The 23,842-nt window shown below is 43.3% G+C and overlaps 1 protein-coding gene across 3 annotated transcripts in view; it reads left to right on the top strand.

Moving 5' to 3' along the window:
• The window catches only part of abl1 (c-abl oncogene 1, non-receptor tyrosine kinase), a 44,549-nt gene extending 20,745 nt beyond the window's left edge, over nt 1–23,804 (top strand). Inside the window, exons 2-12 of one of the 3 annotated variants that reach the window (XM_078286794.1) lie at nt 4,281–4,434; nt 11,874–12,038; nt 14,092–14,387; nt 16,952–17,224; nt 17,518–17,602; nt 18,044–18,221; nt 19,072–19,256; nt 19,506–19,658; nt 19,793–19,882; nt 20,033–20,161; nt 20,258–23,804. In XM_078286794.1, coding sequence (XP_078142920.1) covers nt 4,350–4,434; nt 11,874–12,038; nt 14,092–14,387; nt 16,952–17,224; nt 17,518–17,602; nt 18,044–18,221; nt 19,072–19,256; nt 19,506–19,658; nt 19,793–19,882; nt 20,033–20,161; nt 20,258–21,939 — 3,321 coding nt within the window. In that variant the 5' untranslated portion in view covers nt 4,281–4,349 and the 3' untranslated portion in view covers nt 21,940–23,804. Of the gene's footprint in view, nt 1–4,001; nt 4,435–11,873; nt 12,039–14,091; nt 14,388–16,951; nt 17,225–17,517; nt 17,603–18,043; nt 18,222–19,071; nt 19,257–19,505; nt 19,659–19,792; nt 19,883–20,032; nt 20,162–20,257 lie in introns of those variants that run through there. The other 2 variants (XM_078286790.1, XM_078286788.1) reach the window with 2 other exon arrangements.
• The last annotated feature ends 38 nt before the right edge of the window (nt 23,805–23,842 follow it).

Here is a 23,842-nt window from a genome sequence, read left to right as displayed (position 1 = left end):
TATAAGTTAATTATTTTGCCTTCACCGCCTTGCCACATCTTGATGTGCTCATAGCAGGTATCAGTATCAATTAGTCATGTAATGGACTGAATTTTTTAGGTGTATTCCTGCTCTGTGCACACTGGTAAAACACACTTCCATTAACATCCGAATAACCTGAGCCATAACAATGTTGCTGCCTCGGTTGAGTTCGGGAATACAACCTGTTCTGTGCTGGAAGGTTTGGAAAATGGAATCAGGAAAGCAGGAGGGGGTACATGAGAGGAAAAGGGCCAAAAACCATCCCGTGGGTGGATGTACGTCAGCTAACTGTTAACATACCGAGAGAGGCTGGATTATAAAACGCAAGCGAGTGATTCTCCTATGAGCTCACTTCCAAACAATGTGCTTCATGTTTCTCCATCTGCAACCTTTTTTTTCCCTCTTTCCTCCTTCATTTTTATAGCCCCTCTCCTCTTCCCTTCATCTTCTCATCTCCCCAACACTTTGTGACTGCGGTAAGTTAATGGGTCTTTCTCGGAGTTCGAGGAAGCGTGCATTTCTTCTTAATTGGTGTGTGTGGTGGTGGATGAGAGGAACACACAAGTTTGCCATACCAGTTTGCCATGCAGCGATGATGTACGGCCTGGTGGCATGTGACTGGATGTTCAGGGTACTGAGGTCATTACTTACAGAGCCGCTGAGACTGTGCCATGTATAAGGATGTCCGCAGATGCCAATGAAATCATCAATCCCCACACCCAACAGAAGTCGCATACAATATGTTGTGATAACAAGAATGATAGGGATGCTTAGTGAGAGGATAATCCATGCAATGAATATTTAATTATCCAACCCATGTCTAACAACAGCATGCACAGATGAGAGCATGCCAAATTCTCTCTTAGCCTATGACTCAAACCCCCACAAACCGGTCAGCTAGAATAGTTAGACCTGCTAATGTTAGCGTAGCGATCCTTGGGCACGGGAGCTAGAGCTAAGTAGAGAAGCAGCCTATATTTCTCCTTTTTAACCTTTTTTTTCTGGCATTTTCTGCATAGTGGGTGACCATATTCCCATTTGCATCCCTATCAAAGCCAACACTTTTCCAAGGGTTAAATAGTTGAGGAAGCTGTCCATATTCAGCCATATCACTGACCCACCACAAGCTTGCTTTGTTGGCTTTGTTGTTTGGGTCTTGTCTTTACCCAACCTCTACTCACCCTATGTATTATCTGTGAATCCATTTTGGTCTTTGGAATCAACTGCTGATTGTGTTATGTGCATTGTTTGTGTTACTAGCTAAGTGACTCAATAGTCCTTTCTCCTTGTATGGTCTACTTCAGTCCACTTCAGAGGTGCCTAGATAGTCCAGGAATTAATGCCTTCTTTTCTTGTGGCCACCCAGTTTTTGAGCTTAGCCTCCCAAAAATTGAAGGTATTTCCTTCAGTATTTCCTATATCAGAGGAAATCTATTGCTCTACAGTAGGGCAAATTTTTAGTCAAACTTTTTCCTCTATGATTGGAAATTCCAGTGATTGGTTCAGCCAGCAAGCCAAACAGGCAGTGCACTCCTGTCATGCGCTGTGGAGTGATTAAGGCCCTCTGATCTCTGCGGAGCTGTATACATGCACAGACTATGATGATGAGATGAGATGTTGGTCATCTTAATGGAAAAATATGGGCTAGACAGAGTCAGTAGATGCTCTCACATCCTTTGTGGTTTCAATCCTGAGTGTAATGACGATTAGTCTGTCCATATTCCTGTTGACAGGAATAGAAGATCACATGCAAACTGTAACTTTTTGATATAAAGGCAGTGCCTTTTCTTGGAAACTAATCATATTAAATGGTTTAATGTGATGCATCTTCATATTTTACTTTGAAAATTTTCACTGAAGTAAATTATCATATAGGCTCGATTTTTTTTTTTTCCGCCGATTGAAATAATGCCTTTTCTCCAGACTTTCCATTAACAACAGCTAATCATGTAAAAGAGCGCAGCAAGCATACATTCCAGTATAGCTCTGTGTTTAACAGACTGTTCTTATGGCTGCATGACATAGCTGGCCTTTCCATGTCTAAATAAATCCTAATAATTACATGTTGGTGTGCGCTTGATGACTGAGGTGCATACTCATCTTTTGCCACTAGTAGTGCATGAAAGGTTTTTCATTGCAGGCTCTGCAGTGAACAGAGCCATCAACAGTAACATCAATGGTAAATGTTAGGCTTTGGTGTCAGCCCCTCAGAATCAAAGAGCAAGGGCTTTTTTCTAGAGCCACCATTTTGCACCAATGTTCAACAATCATACAGGGAGAAATCCATTGTAGAAGAGGACGAGATACAAATTTCTCCACCACCAGTAGCCTCCAATGGTCCATAATGCAATGCAGCCACAAGACGTGTTGCGTTTTGAATAAGGGACGTGATGCTTGGTTTTTCTCGACTGGAAACTCTCACTCTCTTGCTCTTACTATCGCTATTGTTATGGTTCCACCTACATGTAAAACCTAGCTAAATACAACAAGGTCAGGTATGTTCTCTGGGGGTTGCTGAAAGGCATTCTGGGAAATGTAGGAAATGGTTAACTGAAGTAGAAGAAGATAGGTTGAGGGAAAGTGGATACAACACAACAACATGTCATCACAAAATAACTCCTGGAATGCTCTGAACATGATATGATATATAACATAACAGTGTAAGAGTATGAGGGTGTGTTTTTCCTTTAAGACTATTGCTTTATCCTTAGGTAGCCTAATTTACCCTAATTTAATGAAACTCCGGACACGTGTTGAGAGTTGGGAGACTATGGTTATTATTATGTGTATTAAGTTATTTTAAAACTATTGCAGACTTGAAGGCTGAAATATTTTAGCGGTAGTGTAACCTTGAAATAGCCTAAAAGAGGCCACATGCCTCAAAACTTTAGTTTATGGACACTCCAAGGTGCAGTCACAACCATAGCTGTGGTGACATATCTGCCCTTTTGCACTCATGTTTTCCCTAATTACCCCATGTCACCTTTTTTGATAGGTGCATTTCCTTCAGAAGTATGACTAAACCTCTGAACACATGAGTTGCATAGAACTATACTCGGAGACAGCTGAGAAAGGACAGAAGAGAGATTAAAGGAGTCATGTCGTAAGAGTGCTTGGCTCCTGCCAAGGATTATTTGTTCCTTCCAGATATGGCCAAACCACTGCTGCTCTCTAAAATCACATGGTCCTGTGTGTTTCTCTAAAGATAAACGTCTTCATGTTATGTCATGTCAAATATATTAGATTGCATCGTTCACTCTCATTTGAAACAGCCTGTGGCAAATGAGCCTTGTTTGAATGGTGTTTGAAGTCTAGAGGGAAGATAGGAGAAGGTTATACTTTTCTCCCTATTATCCGCTCTGGATTCAGGGCTTCAACTGTGTCTTTAAAAAGACAGTCCTGTTTCCAGAACCAATTCTTAAACCTGTAAACATTTCAGACTGGAGAGAGGGAAAGAGCATGGCTGAGAAGAAGAGAGCAGGGCAGAAAGACAGTGAGAGGGGGGAGGGGGGTTAAAATGTTGGAGGAGGGGCTTCTTGTAATCTTGTGACTCCACAGAAGGACAAGGGGAAATCTCTCTCTGCCGAATCTAAACTTCACTCAAAGTTTTTAACAACAAAACTCTCTGGAGCTTTTGCTGCTTCTGCTGTATGAATCTTGTGTGCTGGTGTGGTGTTTGTATTCTTGCTAGGGTGAGTGTGTGTGTGCTGGCTCTCTTTCCCTCTCGCTGTGTGTTTGCTGGGGGAGGTGGGAGGGCCCAGCCAGCTGATGTCATTGAGTGCAGCAGGCTGAGCCTGAAAGAGGCCCTTTGTTGGCAGCTTGTAGCACGAGTAAGTTCCTGTGCTTCAGATACACACTCACACAGGGGACAGGAGAGAGGAATGGCACTGTTCAGACTGCCCTACTGCCCACTCAACTGACACATCTGCATGTCTAGCACGCTTTTGGACCAAACACGCGCTTTTGGATCGTTCCTGTATCCTCTTGAAGTGGAGCTAACTACAACCAAAGAGAAAATAAGATGGAGCCGCTCGGAAGGGAAACTCTGTAGACTTTGCGGGACAGAGCGGAGTCCGATTTTCTGTTTGGAAGAAGAGAGGGGAGGAAAAAAAAACGGTTTACAGCAGCTGGAAGGACCTGGGCGAGGAAAGCCAGCATATGCCAGCACCCATTTTAGCTTTGTGCTTTATGTCCTTTTATCTGTGCTTTTGTTTTTTCATGTGATTGAATTTTTCTCCTGTTGGGCGCTTGTACAAAAGGAAACATTGGCAAGACATTGGATTTGATCAAGGAACAAAAGTTTTCAAGCGGGAAGGGAAAGAAAGCAAATGAAAATGTTGGAGATATGCCTAAAATTGGTGGGGTGTAAATCTAAGAAAGGCCTCTCGTCCTCCTCCAGCTGTTACTTGGAAGGTAAGAATATTTTTTCTGTTGGCTCTTAGCTGGAGATTTGATGTTTTAAAGTTTGCTTTTGGAAAAATATATACAGATTAGGACAGAAAGATGACGGAGTAGAAAAAGCAGAGGATGAGGAGGTACAGAGAGAAAAGGATAGAAAGAAGATAAGCTATCACTGTGTGAAGTCTCAACAATGATTCCTGTACCCTGGAAAGTGGAGAAGGGGGAGGAGAGAGCGGTAGAGTATGAGCACAGGGGAGGGTGAGGGAGGCCAGACTCACTGGCTAGCTGCAGAGGAAAGAAGTGGAAAAAGAGAGGGAGAAGAGAATACAAGGAAATCTGACTCCTGGCCATGTCCCACTTAACTCTTGTTTATGAGGAGAGGGGATCTAATCTCAATCTTCACACTCCTTTTTAGCTTTCTGCTGTTTTCCAACACTTGAATCTTGTTTATTGCTTCCTTTATATAATGAAGAATGAATTTGGGCGATAACATAGACGTATATATTTTATACTCCTTTTGCGGTGTGCGGACTAGAGCCGACTTATTTTCCATTACTTCAAATTAGCCTAGGATCTCTTCTGCACAAAGTAAAGCAGGGTAATTGATTTGCCTTGTCTGAATGAAAGATCAGTGAAATCTAGAGCACATTCAGGACATAATCAACAGAGTAATTGATTTGGAGCGGAAGACTCGGTGAAGTCTTCCAAGATTGCGCAAGCAAATGATTTATTAGAGCAAATAGCCCTGGTACGCTCCCCAGTAAAGTGGGTGACAGTGATCAAGAGCTTTCAATAACACTCTAAATTTCAGGGCTTTAGATACAAGGCACAGGAAATCTCATGCTTAGATATTCTACACCAGTGATGTGTTTTTTGGTAAATTAGATTTAAGCAAAACTTACTTTGTTTATCTTTAGACCGAGGCTTCTTGATTTGAGTTGGAAGCCTTACCTGTCTTTTGTTAAGAATTGCCATCTTGCTCCAAGTAGAAGGCTATTTGAAATGATTAGAATCAACATATGTATCTGACTTCTTTAAATTAACTGTATGAGCAAAGTAGAAGCATAAAGCTCTTTGAAACTTTTGTGAGGCTCGATGGTCATTATAAACAAGGCTTATAAACAAGGCTTCTTCCAGGTTTAGTAGCCTGTCTGTCACCTGGTATTCCTTGCGCTCCCTCAGGCTCTGGTCTGAACATACTCTCATCACGATAGCATCTCCAAACAGTGGTTAGACCTCTAGATCTAAGGCCTGATTCGGCTCTCCTTGTTCTCCACCGCCTCCCAGTCAGGTGATGACAGGTGATGCAACAGCAGCATCTAAGCAAGAGGTTTTTCCCTCTCGCAGGCCTCAGAAAAATGTGGCTTGAATCTAGGGGCTGCCTACATCATGGAACTGGACCAGACTATTGTTTAGATCAGTGGTTTTCAATCCTGCTCCTCGGGACCCAGAGTACTGCTGGCTTTCTATCCTGTCAGGTAGTTAATTGCATCACCTTGCATCCCAGGTGTAAATCAGCCCCCAATTAGATGGGTAGAATGAAAACCAGCAGGGCAGTGGGTCCTGAGGACCAGGATTAAAAAAAACCCACTGGTTTAGATGTCAGTGGGACTAGACATTGTTTTGATGATTCTTGAAGTAGTCTAGTTACTCTGAAGACATGATGAAATCCCTTTCTGTTTTGTATCAGTGTGTTGCAGTGAGTTTGAGTGCATTCCTATTGCTCATAGCAATGCTGTCATAGCTATGAACTCTTCACAAGTTCCACACACATTTAATCATTTTGAGTGTCATCTCAGTGATGGAGCCAGGACATGCTGTAATTTCTCCCACTGCACGACTCTGGAGAATTGCAACTCTGTAATGGCCTTTCTCATTTTTTCTTCCTTTCACGCTCACTCCCTTCCTGAGTTTCCTTTTTCATATGACTTTTAGTTTTTTCTTCTCTCTTTGAGTGTGTGTTGTCCTTGCGCATGTGTCAGTGTGCTGTCACCCGCTCACAAAGAGCTGTGGTATTTGTGGTCTGTGAAATGGACATGTGTGGCATGAGCTGCTCAAATGCACTGCCACCACACTTTATGACCACGCCAACCTCCGGACATATGGTCTTTTTCTTTTTCTTTTTTTTTTAAATCACACTTTCTCTCAGGTCCCCATCTTGCTCGGTGCTGTTCGCTTATCTCTCCATCTCTGGCTTCAGCTCCTGCCCAAATTCATTTGACAGAACGCGGCTGTCTTTTTGACTTGAATAATAGGGTTATTGTTTTTTCTTTGTCAGTCCTCATCATTTACTGGGAACAAACTGCTCATCCTTGTTTATGTAACCTAGTGATGCACCGAAATGAAAATTCTTGGCCAGTACAGATATAAAATAAAACATTTGGGCCGATACAATACCAAATGTTTCTTGTAAACTGTTTAATTCATCTATTGAACATTCAGTCCTTTCCAGAGGATATTACTCCAAAAGGCACAATAACTGAAAACTAAAAAAAAAAAAAAAAAATCTGACAAAATATACTTGAATGTAATTTGACAACTTTGATGCATCAGTAGGTTCCTTGAACATATTGTAAAAAAACTGCACTTGAGGAATATATAAATTACAACATATTGTAAACAAAACTGCACTTGAGGAATATATAAATTACAAATTAAAATATAGATAATCATTTGTGTCAAAGGGCATGACCTTTTTAAGCACAAATTAATCATTTTAACTCATTTCTGATCACAACAAGGACATTGTAGCCTGCTACTTTATCAAGAAAATTGTTAATTATGCTTACTATAGTTTAGGCTAGGGAGAACAAGTAACAGTATAACAGACAGGCAGTGTACTAGCTGCAGAAATTAGTTTCAGCAGGTTCTTGTGAGCAAAGGACAAACAAAGTCCTGCATTGGTTTTGGACTCTGCAGTGTGCAGAGGCCGAACTAGGCAATTTTTTCACACACCAGACCCCACTGTGTAACTGTCTGCAATTGGTCTAAAATATCATGTTTGTTTTTGTTGCCTTGCGGAAAAGCTTCTCTTTTCCTCTTCCGGTTCCTTGCCTTTGTTTACACCTCCTTGTTAACATCTCTTCAAAATGAATCGTTTTGAGGCTAGACTTGCAGTGCTTTTAGAGGATATCTGCACCTTTATGATCAAGCAGGGACTATTCTGCCCCATACCTACTTTTGGGCAGGTCAGCTGCTGCATATTGACTAACTACGTGATCTCAAATCACCTGTTTGACATTTTCCAGTCTGCTTTTAGACTCCATCATAGTACAGAAACTTCTTTTTAGGGTCATAAGTGATCTCCATATGGATACAGATTCAACAAGTTCTCTATTCTTGTACTGCTGGATCTCAGTGCTGCTTTTGATACTGTTGAGCACGAGATATTACTAGATCGATTAGAAAAGTGGGATGGACTGTCTAGCCCAGTTCTTAACTGGTTCAGGACCTACCTGCAGGACAGACATTTCTTGTCTCCATTGTAAACTTTGTTTGTGATAAAGTCAGTATCACCTGTGGAATTCCGCAAGGCTCAATCCTTGGTTCTCTTTTGTTCAGTATGCTTCTACTTATTACTTATTACACATTATTGTAACTATGCAGATGACGCAACTATATATATATCTCTATATATATCTATATAATACCTTGTTGACAGCTAATAGGAGTGTATGGGCCATGTATGGTATGTTTTTCAAGCCGCTGTCCTCCATCGCTTTTGCAATGTTTCTTAACGTTGCACGTTACACATTTCTGGTAGACACACATCTGCAAAATGTTGTCTACTAGGGACTGTGTACCGAGGCTCAATGTCTTCTATCAACCTACGAAAATCAACATAACTTCCACCACAGAAAACGGTTGGTCATCCAAGGTGGTGAATTCCATGACTTTTACAGTAATACCTTTTGCTTTGGCACGGTCATGGCCACATTTCTTGGCATTCTCAAAGACAACAGAAGCAGAGCCCACACACCTTTAGTCAACAGACAAAAAATCTGTACTTCTGTTGGAATGCTTTCGGCTTAGCCCAGCCCCCACCGTTGATGTCCTTATAACTACTCTTTCATGTAATTCTTAAAGACTACTCCAGAGATAGGGTTTGTATGTTGGGAGCAGGAAGTTTTTTCTTCTTACTTGACGTTGTTTTGGTAAAGTCTGCATGCTTTCAGGTGGTAAATTAAGTTTGTAGTGGAGACGTTCCTTGGCGATGTACCCCCTTTTGATTTCAGCAAAACAAGCTTTATAAATTGCTACTCATCTGTCCGTATCAAAAACTGAAATAGCTCCTTACTGCTGCATTTTTTTGCATACAGTGCCAGAGATGCACACCGCATGGCGTGATGTAAGCTGGAAGCACCATCAATCGGAGGAGAGCAATATAAACACTAAAACACTGGTTTCTGTTTAGTAGGGCCCTGTACTGTCCGTCAGAACTTAATGAATGAATAAATAATTACTAATCTGTCATTGTTAGTGCTTATTTCGGCTGATACCGATTAAAGGTTAAAATTTTGGTGCATCCCTATTGTAACCTCTGGGTTGCAACTGAATCCAATGAAACTGACATTTGTAAAGTCTTAGTGCAAGTTCTGTCTTTGCAGCAGATAGCTGTAGGTCTTTTAGTCAGTAAATCTGAACATTACTAGTTCCATTAACATGAATTGAATCTACTCCTCAAAGTTTCTTTCTATTGCGACCTCAGTTAGAAGAAACATCTTGGTGATTGACTAGGCATAATCCATGTTTATGACACCAGCCCATAGATTCTCAGTTGGTGTTGTGGGTCGAGTCGTCTCTCCCTGGAGTCTCTACTCTTATCAGAGCCTTATTAGGAATTTGAATCATGCACATATCTGTGCACAACGCCCATAGAGATCACAACCTGTCAACTTTGTGTGGCGTCCACAGATGATACAGCTTTGGTCTTTTTACTGCAAATAGGTGTGATAATCTTCACACAAATGTAACTATATTACCAATTGCCTCCTTTTACGTTATATTTATCCTTTATATTTATCCTTTAGGTCAGTTACAGTGTTTTTGTCTTATTGTATAAGTCACTCTTACTTTGTCCTATGATGCTAAAATAAACTGCCATAAATATTTTCTATTTGCCTTTGGACCAGTGGTTCCTGTTGAATTTTTTGTAGATGTGGGTGGTGGTGGACCCAGGTTCACTCCTGGGTCCAGTCCAGGATCAGTTCCTATAGGTGTTGGAATTTAAGAAAGGCTCTTTTTTTTAATATTTATATCATGATATATGGACAATTATGTCGTAATTGCAACAATTTGTTTTAATTCCAATTGAGGTATGAGGCCACATAATCACTTTTCTTTGAGTTACATTTTTCTAGCTGTGGGCATAATTTTCCAGCTGTGGGAGGGCATCACTGCTAAATGATTGCAAAGGAACCACTGCTTTGTACATGGGTCGTATCTTTGAGTTTTTATTACATTCATCAAGGTTGCTAAACAAATGCATGCACAGGTCAATATTTGTTGTCCATTAATAGCACCAGCTCCCTACCCTCAGCAGGTCACCAGATGCCTCTTTCACTTATTTGTCCCTCTGTCTGTATTTCTCTGACCCAGGCTTTTTTAAAGTCAGAGACATTGGGCCTCACTACAAAAAACACCACCAACACTACACTCAAACACACACCACCCCCCGATTTTTCAAGGTGACTGTTCTTTTTAGATTGTGATGCTGTGCAGAATTATGTTGAGCCCAAACTTATAAGTGACTCTGTGCAGGTCTTGCTTTTGTAAGCATGTTTTCAACTGAAATTAATGTAAGATAGAAGGAAAATGTGAATTGTTTCGAAGTAATTTTACTTTTTGCTGTATATTGCCTGTTAATATGTAGCCTACCACTTAACTGAAACAAAAATTGTAAAAGTGCTTAAAGAATAATCATCTTAAATTTACAACTGATAATTTTGACAAAATTCTAGGTAATGAAAATATAAACATAACTAGACCTAAACATTTATTTATCATCAATTTATTTGATATTTATTTATTGTCAATATTTATCAAATATTTAATTCATTCATTCAATCATTGGTATGCTACAGGCTATTCTCAGATAATTAGGCTATTAAACAGTAGTTTGTCAGGTGTAATTAGTCATATCATATTGCCAGTCAAATTGTGATCGTGGAGAATCGGAGGATTAATAATTTCAGTGTATTCCATCATGTTTTAACGACGCTGCATGTTCTGACACTTCCAACCAACTGGTGTCAAAAATATTACATTTTTGGAAAACTGTTGGAGGGGATTTTTTCTTGTTTTGGACAGCTGGCCATGCAGCCTTTTGAGGTACATGATTAAAATGTTTTGTGCAGGCTATTGCTGTCTTATCCAGCAAATTAGTTCAAAAGTTTCAATACAGAACCAGTTAAAGTTTTTTTTTTTTTCCTCCTCATGTCTTGGTGTCTCCTTTGAAATTCTTTTGCACCCCCCCAGAAGGTGTGCTGGACACTTTGAAAGCCTCTGCTCTAGTTTTCCCAGATGAAAAGGTGTGTGGGTGTGTGTGTGTGCATGTGTGTGTGTGTGTGTGTGTCCGCATGGGGGGGTGGGTGAGATGTAAAGTGCCCCCCAAAACATGTGCGACAACAGCTGAACATAACACAATCAAGCTTCTGTTTAGGCCAAACTGCAGTTTAAAATCCCCTCCCCCCTTCACTATCTTTCCATCTCCCTTTGTCTTTTCCACCATTTTCTACTTTTCTTCCTGTTCTTCCCATTTTTTTTTTTTCCAATACATTGCCATCAAATTTACTGCTCTGAAATTGCCATAATTCAAGCTGGGCCTATAATTAGCATAACCATTAGTTAAAGCACTTTGAACTCAGGCACTTTACCCATAACACATTGTGAGTGTAAGCCGCACAGCCGTTCTACATTTGCAGTGAAGATCGTAGTTGAGACAGACAGTCTCACGCTCTCATGCGGTAGTCATCTAGGCAGTCAAAGAACTGAGAAGTAAGTGGGGATAGTCCAGGAAATGAAAGGTAGAGACCGGCGGTGACACAACTGGTGATCAGGATGTCTCTAATACCACAGTGGGATCACAGCTGTTGACCTGCAAGTTGGAGGAAGGCACAGCTGATTATTGCAGGCTGCTTGCGTGTCCTTCTGGGGGAATGGAAGAATTTAAATGGCACTAGGAGAGGTGTGATGTTGCCATTGTTGCTGAATCAACCTCCTTGTGCCAGGCTATATGGAAATGTAGAAACAATGGAATACTGCTTCCCGATGCCACTGCATACCAAACAGCGTATCATGTAAACCTTTATCAAATCTGCATATTATTTGCCTACAGATGTTCTGATTTTGGTTGATCTAACTCATCCTCCTCTGAACCATGCTTTCTCTGTTTCATCCACTCAGGTTTTAGTGAATGATATGTTTTGATGTGGCGGTTCTCTGTGTTTCAGAAGCTCTCCAGAGACCAGACTTTGAGCCCCAGGGTCTGACAGAAGCGGCCCGCTGGAACTCCAAAGAGAACCTGTTGGCTGGACCCAGCGAGAATGACCCCAACCTGTTTGTCGCGCTCTATGATTTTGTGGCCAGCGGTGACAACACCCTCAGCATTACTAAAGGTGAGGAAAAATGGTGTGTGAGAGAAATGATGCTATTCGCTGGCAAAATTGTACATGGGGTGGTTCCAGCACCCGCGCTGTTTATATTAGAGGGAGTGTTTCTATTCAGCTGTCAGAAGAAACGTTTTGAAATGTCACGAAAAATAACATTTAATTAGGTGTCTTTCCACCATCTGGGTTTAAGTAAATAAATAGGCTTCCTGAGCATAGAATGTAGCTACATTAATAAAATATATACAAGAAAATCTAGTTTTCAAGAATTGATCAGTATTGGGCAAGTTGTTATTTTTATTTTGTGTCAGCAATATTTCATGCTATCCAAATATGCAGACAAAGAAATGCGCTCTGTAATATTCAGATGCACAAAGTAATGGCCATACAACCATGACAGATGGCTGTCAGATGGGAACAGTAGTGCGTGCGACATTTCTGGTACTTGGTAGTGGAAAGATACAATACAGCAAAAAACTGCTTTGCGATACTGAAGTTTGGAAAAGTTGAAAGTGAAAGTTAGGTGACAGTGGTGAATGTAAATGGCTATAGAGGAATTTTATGAATGGAAATTACACACTGGTTGTAGGCTACTGCAATATATCATAATGCTCATGATCTCCCTGTGAAGGTAAATCGTGACAAAGTTTTGACCGGTGATGATTTAAGATCATATCGCCAACCCCAATGCATACAGTAGCCTCTCCTCTCCTCTCCTCTGCCTTTGTTAATTGGCTTCTGATTGGTCAACAACTCAGCATCTGCTGAGTGCATGAACACTTAAGAGCCTGACTCTTGTATCTGTATGGCAAGTTTAACAAACTGTTTAAAAATGAAAATATTCTGAGATTTCACATACTGTATGTTCAAAAAACAATTTCAATTCGGTTAATTGTGCAGCCTAGATTTGTCATCTATATTTTTGGTCACTTTTATGGCCTTATTAGCCTTTGATGTATATTCTCCATTGACAGCGTTTTGTAGAAAAACAGCTGATGTCATTCGAGAGTCCACTCACCCAGCACACACAAGCTGTGTAAATACACTCTCCCTCTGGGATTATTTTGGACCAGGATCTTCCTCTGTACTTGTCATTTGGTCCAATGAGACCTTTAGTGGAAGTTCCTGTGTTGTGTGTACACAAACTATGCCTCGTCTAAACACTTCAGGCCTAGAGATACTTGAAGTGTTGATGATGTTATGCGCCTTACTGGAAATCAGCTTTTTGCTTCCCGTCCTGTTGCCTTCCCTCTCTCTGTCTGACTCTCACTTCCTGACAACGGGCTCACGTGAGTTTTTTTTTTCCACTGAACCGACTGTAAAACAATACTGCAGATGGATCACACAGACAAACAGAGGAAGGAAGGAGAGCACACATGCACTGGAATAATCAAGGAAATGCCCTGTACAAAACAATCATTTGGAAATTACTTTTCAGTTAATTCTAATATGGTAAATATTACAGTGTAAAGAGATAATTCTGGCTACATTTATTGGTGCGAGTACGTAGTTAGCTTGTAGTTACTAGTCTGTTATATTAACGTTACATGGATTACATAATTACTGGATATGCCTAGTTGGAGTTCATAGCAATATATAATATGAGTTTTGGTCAGCGGAAAAGCCTGTTATTATCAGTCAATGATGTCAGTAATTATCAGTTACTTAGCCTAATACTTGAATTGAGTCGTAGTGTCGTATCCAGGCTAAACTAGGGAAAAGAAAGTGAATTCCCTGAGTCTAGCTCGCCCAGTGACCAGTGGAAAAGACTGACAACCCCAGACAATTTTCTGCACGTCTGACTCAAAACACTTTGACCACTTTGACTCTGAGTTTTGGTGCAGTTTGTATTTTATAGCAACCTGTTCTCAATGGTCTCAGCTGTGGAAATAGTTTGTTCAGGTTCACAGCAGAGAGATGTAACAGTAAAAAACAGCATTATTAGATGGTCATTGGCCACACTTAGCCTCGATCATTTTTTGTAAATCTCACATGTTGACCCCTATGCTTTCTCTCCCTCCTACACTGGTATCAGCCTAATGTCCCCTGTGTTCCCTACCAGGAGAGAAGCTGCGCGTGCTGGGTTACAACCACAATGGAGAGTGGTGCGAGGCACAGACCAAGAACGGCCAGGGCTGGGTGCCGTCCAACTACATCACTCCTGTCAACAGCCTGGAGAAGCACAGCTGGTACCACGGACCCGTGTCGCGCAACGCTGCAGAGTACCTGCTCAGCTCAGGCATAAACGGGAGCTTCCTGGTCCGGGAGAGTGAGAGCAGCCCGGGCCAGAGGTCGATTTCCCTGCGGTACGAGGGTAGAGTCTACCATTACAGGATTAACACTGCGTCTGACGGCAAGGTAGGCATGGGGGGAAGACGGACGCATGTAGACACACCAAGGTTTCTCCTAGAATTGTGTTCAAAACCCCCCAGCTGAAAATAAGGGTGACTTTCTACCACCATAAACCCCAACCCAACACACAGGCACACACACACAGACATGTCAAGGCAGTTCGTTGACTTAATGAATCTAGAAAAACTTCATTTGTGGATGTTTTTTTTTTCATTGCTTGTCCCTAAATTATCATGAAGATAGACCATTACTTAACATGGTAATCGCTCGGCTCTAGTTGGAACGTATGAAAGAGTATATGATGCATAACCCACCAGTACAAACGACTGGTGTGAAGACTGTTGACATGTATGGTAACCACGGGGATGATAGCTTTTCAGTGTAGTGTAGCACCTGGAGAATGGTAGGGAATACCCGAAAGACACACACACACATTCACATTGATATCACCTGCAAGATCAGATCAGTCGGTGCATCGTTCTCTCTCTCATAGCAAGCTATAGCAGAGGTTTCCACCACCCAGAGTAACATGAATTTACCCCCTCTGGACAAACGCTATTTGCAAAGGGCAGCACAGGTCTAGAGCTGGTTAGAGAGCCAGGATATCCCAGTCATCCCAACTTCACTCTGCTGTCCCGTACTCGGCCTTCCAACCCAAACAAGGGAACTGGTGATATATAATTACATTATTTTAGGGTTCCTAAAAATGCTTGAAAATGTTTTGCAGTGTTTTAATCACAGTTATCGATGTAAAGAAGCTAGACTTGAGATTGGGGAAAGAAGACGGGATCCCCCATCCTAATGTCTCCTCCGTAAATGGTCATGATGGACAAGTGTGTGTCCCCCATAGATAAAACTGCACTATATCATATGGCACAAAGTATTGCTTTGGGATTTCCCCCAAAATGCTAGTTTAGGTGAATGAAGAAGCCGCTGCAGAGAGCTGCCACCTTGCCCGTGTCATCCCCCCCTGTGTGTGATGTAGCGAGGTGAGCTAGCTAGAGGAACGCTCGGCATGACAGGAATGCCCCTAACCACCACTGTGCTGCTCGTAACGGCCAGTAGACATGAGGCCAGACCAGAAGGCTAGCCAGACGCTGACGCAGACGCTAAGACATGCATCTATGCAGGCAGATGCACTCAAAAAACACAAATGAACGAACACGGATGGACTCAGCCAGTCACACACACACACAAGCTTCCCCATCCCACATTGTTTTAATGTCCCCCACCGAGAGTTACAAGTCAGGAGTCTGGTATGATGGACTTTTCCAAAAACTTGAGATTACCTCAGCTCTCCTCAACCCTGAACCTTCCTTCCACGCCGACTAGGTCATTAACATTACTCTGATTAACAGAGGTTCCCATGTTAATAAAACTCATGCTGTTGTGTTTTTTGACGTTAGGCCTTAATTTGATAAGTGGTCATGGGATTAGCCAGGAGAAGGGTTTTGGATTATAACAGACCATTAAATCCTCTTTAGATTTCAAAGGTCTTTTCACTCCAGTCAATGTTGTTCTCTTTCAGTTTCTCCTCCACATGCCTTTAACTTGTGCAAAGAACCCACTCATGAGTAAAGAAATGACCTGTATGTTTTCCTTGAGGATCGGGCTTTGCATAGAGCAGAACAGAGAGTGAGTAATGTGAAGAGTTATGTAAGACCCGGACAATGGAAAAGACTGTGTCCAGTCAGGCTCTGACCAATATCCTTCCCCCGACAAACTTCCTGACAAATGGCTTTTGAGTGGGCTGTGATCCCTCTGTAAGAAGAAAATATTTTACTGCACTATTTATTTCAGTGCATGTTAAGACTTTATAGGCTATTTCCCTATAGCTACACCATTATAGCGATGCCATTGCCATCAGCATCATATGCGACTGATGCTTTGCCTGCTACACAGAGCCAAATATTACTGTAATACTAAAATACATCTTATCTTAATATCCCATCCATTATGCGTAAGCAATACTGTTTTAATGCATTTTAGTGCAAGGAGTCGTAATGTAGGCACCATTTACCTATCCTAGTTTATCAAAATCTTAATGGCTGTGTTGCACTGTTTTGACAGCACTTTGACCTGCAACTTTTCTTGCCTTTAAAAAAATAAAAATAAATAAATAATAATAATAATCTACTCTAAATCCTCCACCTAAAATTATTAACTGCAAATATTAACTGTTTGTAATCTAATTTGACATAAACAAATAGTTTGCAGGTCATAAGTCATGGCAGATGTCAACTCCAGGAAGATAGAATTAGATTTTTTATTATCACTGAAAATATATACGTATTAGCTATTTCATGGATTGACATTATGACCTATAATTTATTTTGTATTAAATCATCAAAAACAGTGCGTGACACCCGATGAAGCTCGGCAATTAGTGTTATTGCAGTTAGCTGTTAAAATTCCCTATTCATATCCTCAGCTGAATAGACATGTAGGCTTCCACTTTGCTACAGTTATTCATAATAAATTAAAGTAACAGTATTTGACAGCTTGTCCACTATAGAACTTTAACTTGATAATGAGAGTTGTCGTTGTCGATGCACGTCTCTCTCCTCCAGCTGTACGTCTCGTCAGAGAGCCGTTTCAACACACTGGCGGAGCTGGTGCACCACCACTCCACGGTGGCCGATGGCCTCATCACCACGCTGCACTACCCGGCGCCGAAGCGCAACAAGCCCACCATCTACGGAGTGTCGCCCAACTACGATAAATGGGAGATGGAGCGCACCGACATCACCATGAAGCACAAGCTGGGCGGGGGCCAGTACGGCGAGGTGTACGAGGGCGTTTGGAAGAAGTACAGCCTCACTGTGGCTGTCAAGACACTAAAGGTACAGAGACAGAAAGACAGAAAGGTTTATTCAGTCGTCAGGGCATTTTCTCACTGCGGTGGCTACAGTCCTGAAGCCCATACATTTGACTTTATAAGGAACAAAACACTGTCAAATCTGAATCTAGTCTGGTGGAAACGTGTTCACACCTACTTGACACCTGGCATGGTAAAGTTAAGATGCTTTGTTTTGGCTGAATAATGCCACCACCTGGTGTCATATAGATGCAACTGCAGCTAACTTGTGTTTTCGACAACGATAACTCTGCATGTCTCCTCTGTCACTCTGTCCAGGAGGATACGATGGAGGTAGAGGAGTTTCTCAAGGAGGCTGCTGTCATGAAAGAGATCAAACACCCCAACCTGGTACAGCTACTGGGTATGTTCACTTTACCACACCTGTAGCTCTTTTCCAAAGCCCTTGCTTTGTCATTGTCAGTACACTGGAATCTGTCTAGCTGTGTTAAGATGGACTTTATAAATCCCTGAGGGGAAATTGGGTCATTACTGCAGCATGAAATCGGATAAAAATATTGAAGATTAAAATTACACCCTCTTCATCATGCTAACAAAGGATTCCTTTTGGCTGACATTAGTAATTGCCACGTCGACTACTGAGTCATTTATAGATTTGCAAATGTTTGTATTTTACAGATTTCCAAATTTACATTTACAGTGTATTTGCTTGGTGTGCAAATGTGCATCATTAGGTATTCCTGTTATCAGATTTGCAGATGGAAGTAACATCGAAACAGACACACAGAATATTAAATCGGTGAATACTGACATGTTTTCTTTTGTAACCTTGTGTCCTTGCCAGGGGTTTGCACACGGGAGCCGCCGTTTTACATTATCACAGAGTTCATGACCCATGGCAACCTGCTGGACTACCTGAGGGAGTGCAACAGGGAGGAGGTGAACGCTGTGGTGCTGCTCTACATGGCCACGCAGATCTCCTCTGCCATGGAGTACCTGGAGAGGAAGAACTTCATCCACAGGTGGGTGTAAACATCTCAGGCTTCCTCACGACCCAGAAGTCTCCTTTTCCTTCTCTAAGTTCACGCTGAGAAGGATTGGCCAGTATTGGAAAAAGTATCTTAGAGTCTGAGTGCTAACCTAGAATTGATTTTAGTCTTTGGTCATAATAAAGTTTATGTCATGCAACCTCATTAGTAATCTGAGGGCGTTTTACTCAGAGCTGCATGAATACCAGAGGACCAGACCTGCTTTGACCTTAGGTTTCAGTCTTATGCACAGGTTCACTTTTTCACACAGATTGCCCCTCTCATTGCTGTGCTGTTTTACAACACTTTTAGGAGCAACAAGCAGTTGTGCTGCCTCAGACATGCCTTCCTTTATTTTTTGTTCCTACTGAAGTTATTCTGAACCACTTCCATCTTTTGTCACAGGAGGACAGAGCTGCATCACAAACAAGGCTGTGTTGTAACATAGTTAGCGTTTGTCCCGGCATGTTTAACGAGGTCCTTTTGAAGCGAAGATATGATTTATGTCCTATTTGCCAATCTGCGTCTTCATTTTTAAGCCTGTCGGGACTCGGCTCGTGACTCCGCTCCGCAGAAAACACCAATGGAATTCCAAAACTGCAGTGGATGTGGGAACAAAAACACAATTGATGTTTTTCCCCCTTATTTCATGGTTGTCTCTCAGTGTTCAACTTGTATACACGATATGATATCTGGACATTTAATGTCTCAACTGAAAACATTTCAGATAGTATGGTATAGCTATTGTGATTTTTACCAAACTCATTCTGATTGGAGAAAGTCGGGATTCCTCCATCGCCTCCTCCTCATCGTTGCTTTTTCCTCTGTGTTTTCTCTCCTCCAGGGACTTAGCTGCCCGTAACTGTCTGGTCGGGGAGAACCACCTGGTGAAGGTAGCAGACTTCGGCCTGAGCAGGCTGATGACGGGGGACACCTACACCGCCCACGCCGGGGCCAAGTTCCCCATCAAATGGACCGCTCCAGAGAGTCTGGCCTACAACAAGTTCTCTATTAAGTCTGACGTGTGGGGTGAGTTTGATTTTGCTAAAACTTCCTGATTCCTGATGTTCCTACTTGAATTGAGAATTTCTTTCAGATTCCTTACTTCACAAGGGGAATCAATTTCCTCATTAAAGCATTGCACAAAATCCTCCCGAGATATTTAGTTCTAGTCTCCAAAGAAAACGATTTCCCCCCAGTTTCTCATCATTACAATGCAGTGATGTTTCTGTAGTTGTGTGAACCAAACAACTAATTGTCCTATGTCTTCATCCCCAGCATTCGGCGTGCTGCTGTGGGAGATCGCCACCTACGGCATGTCTCCGTACCCCGGCATCGACCTGTCCCAGGTGTATGAGCTGCTGGAGAAGGACTACCGCATGGACCGACCAGAGGGCTGCCCCGAGAAGGTCTACGAGCTCATGAGGGCCTGTGAGTGCCAAAAAACATCTATCCATAACCTGACTAATTTGATCATTTGAGCCATTATTGCTCAGCTATATGTCAAATTCTGATGGACTATTAATGTATGGGCTGTTTTTTTTTTGGGGGGGTCTTTTTACCAGGTTGGAAGTGGAACCCTGCGGAGCGTCCGTCTTTCGCTGAAACCCACCAGGCCTTCGAGACCATGTTCCAGGAGTCCAGCATCTCTGATGGTCAGTGCTGCTTTCTTTCTTGCCCAGAGTCCGGAAAACAACTCTGGTTCTCCTATCACAGTTATTGCTTTTGGAAACATGCTTTAGGCTACTGAAAGCAAAGGGGTTTGGTTAACTATTAAATCTTGACTGCTGCATGTGTATATTCAGAGGTGGAGAAGGAGCTGGGGAAGAAAGGGAAGAAGGTGACTTTAGGCTCCATCCAGCAGGCTCCAGAGCTGCCCACCAAGACCAGAACCCTGCGCAAAAACATGGACAACCGGGACGGAGACAGCCCCGGTGAGACCTCTGTTTTGATAAGTGCTTTATTAATTGAGATTATTATTTTATTTTTTATTAATGATTATTCCCTGTGTTTTCTGTGCTCTTCCTCAGACTCGGTGGAGCCGGAGGTGGCCGTGTCATCGCCCATGCTCCCCAGGAAAGAGCGCCCCCTCCTGGACAGCAACCTGAATGAGGACGACCGCTTGCTCCCTAAAGACAAGGACAAAACACGAGGCAGCGGCTTCCTCAGCCTCATCAAGAAGAAGAAAAAGAATGCGCCCGCCCCGCCCAAACGCAGCTCCTCCTTCAGAGAGATCGATGTCCACCCTGAGAGGAGGGGCCTGACTCCAGACCCCCGAGACATGGACAGCTTCAACAATGGTGCATCCATGGCCTTTAATGACACTACACTCACCATTGACCCCTTAAAGTTCCTGGGGGCTAACAACAACGGGGCGGGGGGCATCACCAACGGGGCACCCACCTACCCAGGGCCACTTTTCCCCAGGAAGAAGGGAGCACCCGCAGTGCCTGGTCCGGGGGGTAAGACGGCTACCACGCCACCCAGCGAGGAGGAGCTGGTGTCTAACTCCAAGCGCTTCCTGCGGTCCTCCTCCGCCTCTAGCATGCCGCCCGGCTCGGACGGTACCGAGTGGAAGTCCGTCACCCTGCCCCGAGACCTGGGCCAGCGCCACTTTGACTCAGGCACCTTTGGGGGCAAGCCAGCACTACCGCGCAAAAGAGCCAATGAGCAGAAAGGGGAGAACGCCCCGAGGATGGGCACCCTGACTCCGCCACCACGTCTGCCAAAGAAGGTAGAGGATACAGCAGATGAGGTGTTCAAAGACACTGATCCCAGTCCGGGTTCCAGTCCGCAGGCGTTAACACCGAAGCTGGTCAGGAGGCCGGGCGGCCTGGAGAACTCCAAGACCAGCGCCCTGCAGGCCGAGCTCCTCAAGCCAAACGTCTTCCCTGCTCTGGGGGCGGCCGGGGACGAGTGCAGGGCCCGCCGAAACAAATACACCGCGGACTCCTCATCCACCAGGGAGAGAGGAAAGTTCCAGAAACCCAAGCCAGCCCCGCCTCCGCCGCCGCCCTCCAATGCCAAATCGGGCAAGATCTCCCGCAGCCCCACTCATGAGCTCCCCTCCCCCTCAGACACCAAAGCTAAGGGCCTCCCCTCCCTCTCCGAACCCCACCACACAACAACTCCCAGTGATCAGGCCCGCACGCCCCTCAGCGAGGGCTCCAAGAAGCTGCCGCTGGGCTCCGCCTCCAAACCTCAACCGTCAAAGACCTCTGCTTCCTCCGCTTCAGTGACCTCCTCCCTCTCCTGCCAGAGCCTCGGAGGCTTCTCTTCCTCCCTCACCTCCCCAGGCGATCAGGCGTCCCCCACTGCTTTCATCCCCCTAGTGAACACCCGACGCTCCCTCCGCAAGACTGCACCCCGCCAGGCAGCCGAGCGCACGCCCAACTCAGCCGTGACGCGGGAGATGGTGCTGGAGGGCACCGAGCTGCTCCGTGCCGCCATTTGCCGCAACTCGGAGCAGTTGGGTAGTCATAGTGCCGTGCTGGAGGCCGGCAAGAACCTGTCAAAGTACTGCATCAGCTACGTGGAGTCCATCCAGCAGATGAGGAACAAGTTCGCCTTCCGTGAGGCCATCAACAAGCTTGAGAGCAGCCTGCGTGAGCTGCAGATCTGCCCCACCGCCACTGGGGGCGCCAGCGCACAGCAGGACTTCAGCAAACTGCTCTCCTCTGTCAAAGAGATCAGCGACATTGTTCAGAGGTAGCGCCACAGAGTCTCAGCCCACCAAGACATGAAACTTGAACTGATATGAACTGTATCTTACTACCCATTTTCCTGGCTAACTGCATGAACCATGGTTGTTTTCATATTAAATGTGGTCCATGCTGAACTCATGTTGGAGAGCAGAGGGTAAAGCCTGCTAGAGTGCTACAGCGGAGTCTAGGATTCACACTAAGTACTGGAGTACACTTTGAAACACTTAAGCCTGTGGTTATTGTGGATGGAATCAAAGGAATCTTTCTCTTGACGTTTTCAAACAGAGTTTGTAATACTGAAAAGCCTTAACTATGAATGAACACGTCTTTTGGCCTTAATGAGAGGCTCGGCGCCAATTCTGTATCAACATGACTTTTCACCAATCATTTTTGAAATGGTCATGTCTTATGTTTTCTAATTGTTTTTTTCCCTCATCAATGACACTTGCCCCTGTGATATTCATTTCCATCACTGTCAATGTGTTAAATTTTGCATTGCTGCCAATGACAATGTGCAAAAAAAAACCTAACCTCACTATGTTTGAGGATGCCTTCTAACATTCAAACAACTTGTCTCAACTTCTCACCTGTAAGAATTAGGGAGCTTCTGGAATCGCACAACGTTTATAACCTGATGGCTCTAGCCACCTCATCCACCAATGTCCCTCAGCTTGTACCATTGTGTGATATGACTGATGAAAATGTGTGCCTGTGTGTCAGTATTTAGTCTGAATGAATGCTTACTGCAGTATTTGCAACCATGTGCCATAAAGGAATGATGGAAGCAAGCAAACTAGGCGGGATGAACACCTAGGCTCCACCTTTTGGCTTCTCTGCACAAATTGGTAACAAATAGTGCCTTAAATGCTATTGGTAGAGCTATGTTTAAGAATTGCCACTTTGAAAAGTGCAGAGATGCGGCTCAGGTTGGACTGTGCTAAGTGGTTAAGAATGGCTGTGCTAATGTGCCTATTGGATTAAAATGTTTAATCTCCATACCAAACACCATTGTCTCCAGTATAGACTGGAGAGGGACCAGGGTGATCCGGATCTCAGTGGATCTGAATGTTGTTTTATGTTTTCCTCATACTGAATGCTTTCCCGTTTTTATGAATTTGATTCAACATTCTCTACATGCCAGTCACAAAAGCCATCAGTAGCAGCTTGGCCTTAGTAGCAGCACGCTGTTGGTTCTATAGAGGGATCACAGACTGAAACAGTGTTTCTCCGACCACTGGACAGGCGGGAACGGCCCCTTCGCCTACAAGAATTTGTTTGGGTTTCAGTGGCGAGTAAAGAGTTTGTGTCACATGGTCTAAATGCTGTTTCAGAGGCCTTTCCACCCCAGCAAAAACAAATATCCTGGGGGAAACACTGGACTGAATTGAAATGTTGTGTGTTTATGGATATCTGTCACTTGCTGTCTTACAAAATTTATTGTATAAGTGAGAAGCTGACCATTTTAAACTGTGTAAAAGAAAAACAAAAAAACATGAAATTCCACTGTAACATCATATGTTCCTTTATGCTCTTTTCTGCATCTCTCGTTGGACGTTTTCAGTATTCGTGCTGTAGCCCCACCCATGTGCCCCGTCTGACTGCGATGCCTGAGGACACAAGTCAACCACAAGCTGCCTTGACTTCACCATGGTACTGTCAATGTTGGCTCATTCTTAGTCTTTTTGTTTATCCCTCCCCTTTACCAATCATACCACTACTTTTCTTTTGTATCCGAGCCTCCTCACCAATTTTGTAGACAAAGTTTGCTTTCCTTTGTAAATACATATTTTCTTTTTTCCTATTTGTTCCTCCCTCTAGCCTTGGTGCAATTTTTGTTGCAATAAAATACAAAGCAGATGTGCTACTTGAAATAATTACTGAGTCTTTGGTGCTTTTTCACAGGCATGCATG

This window comes from Centroberyx gerrardi, chromosome 2, assembly GCF_048128805.1.
Source record: "Centroberyx gerrardi isolate f3 chromosome 2, fCenGer3.hap1.cur.20231027, whole genome shotgun sequence".
Classification (NCBI taxonomy): domain Eukaryota; kingdom Metazoa; phylum Chordata; class Actinopteri; order Beryciformes; family Berycidae; genus Centroberyx; species Centroberyx gerrardi.
Note: the sequence above shows the minus strand (reverse complement) of the source record. Positions and strands in the feature narration are given on the sequence as shown.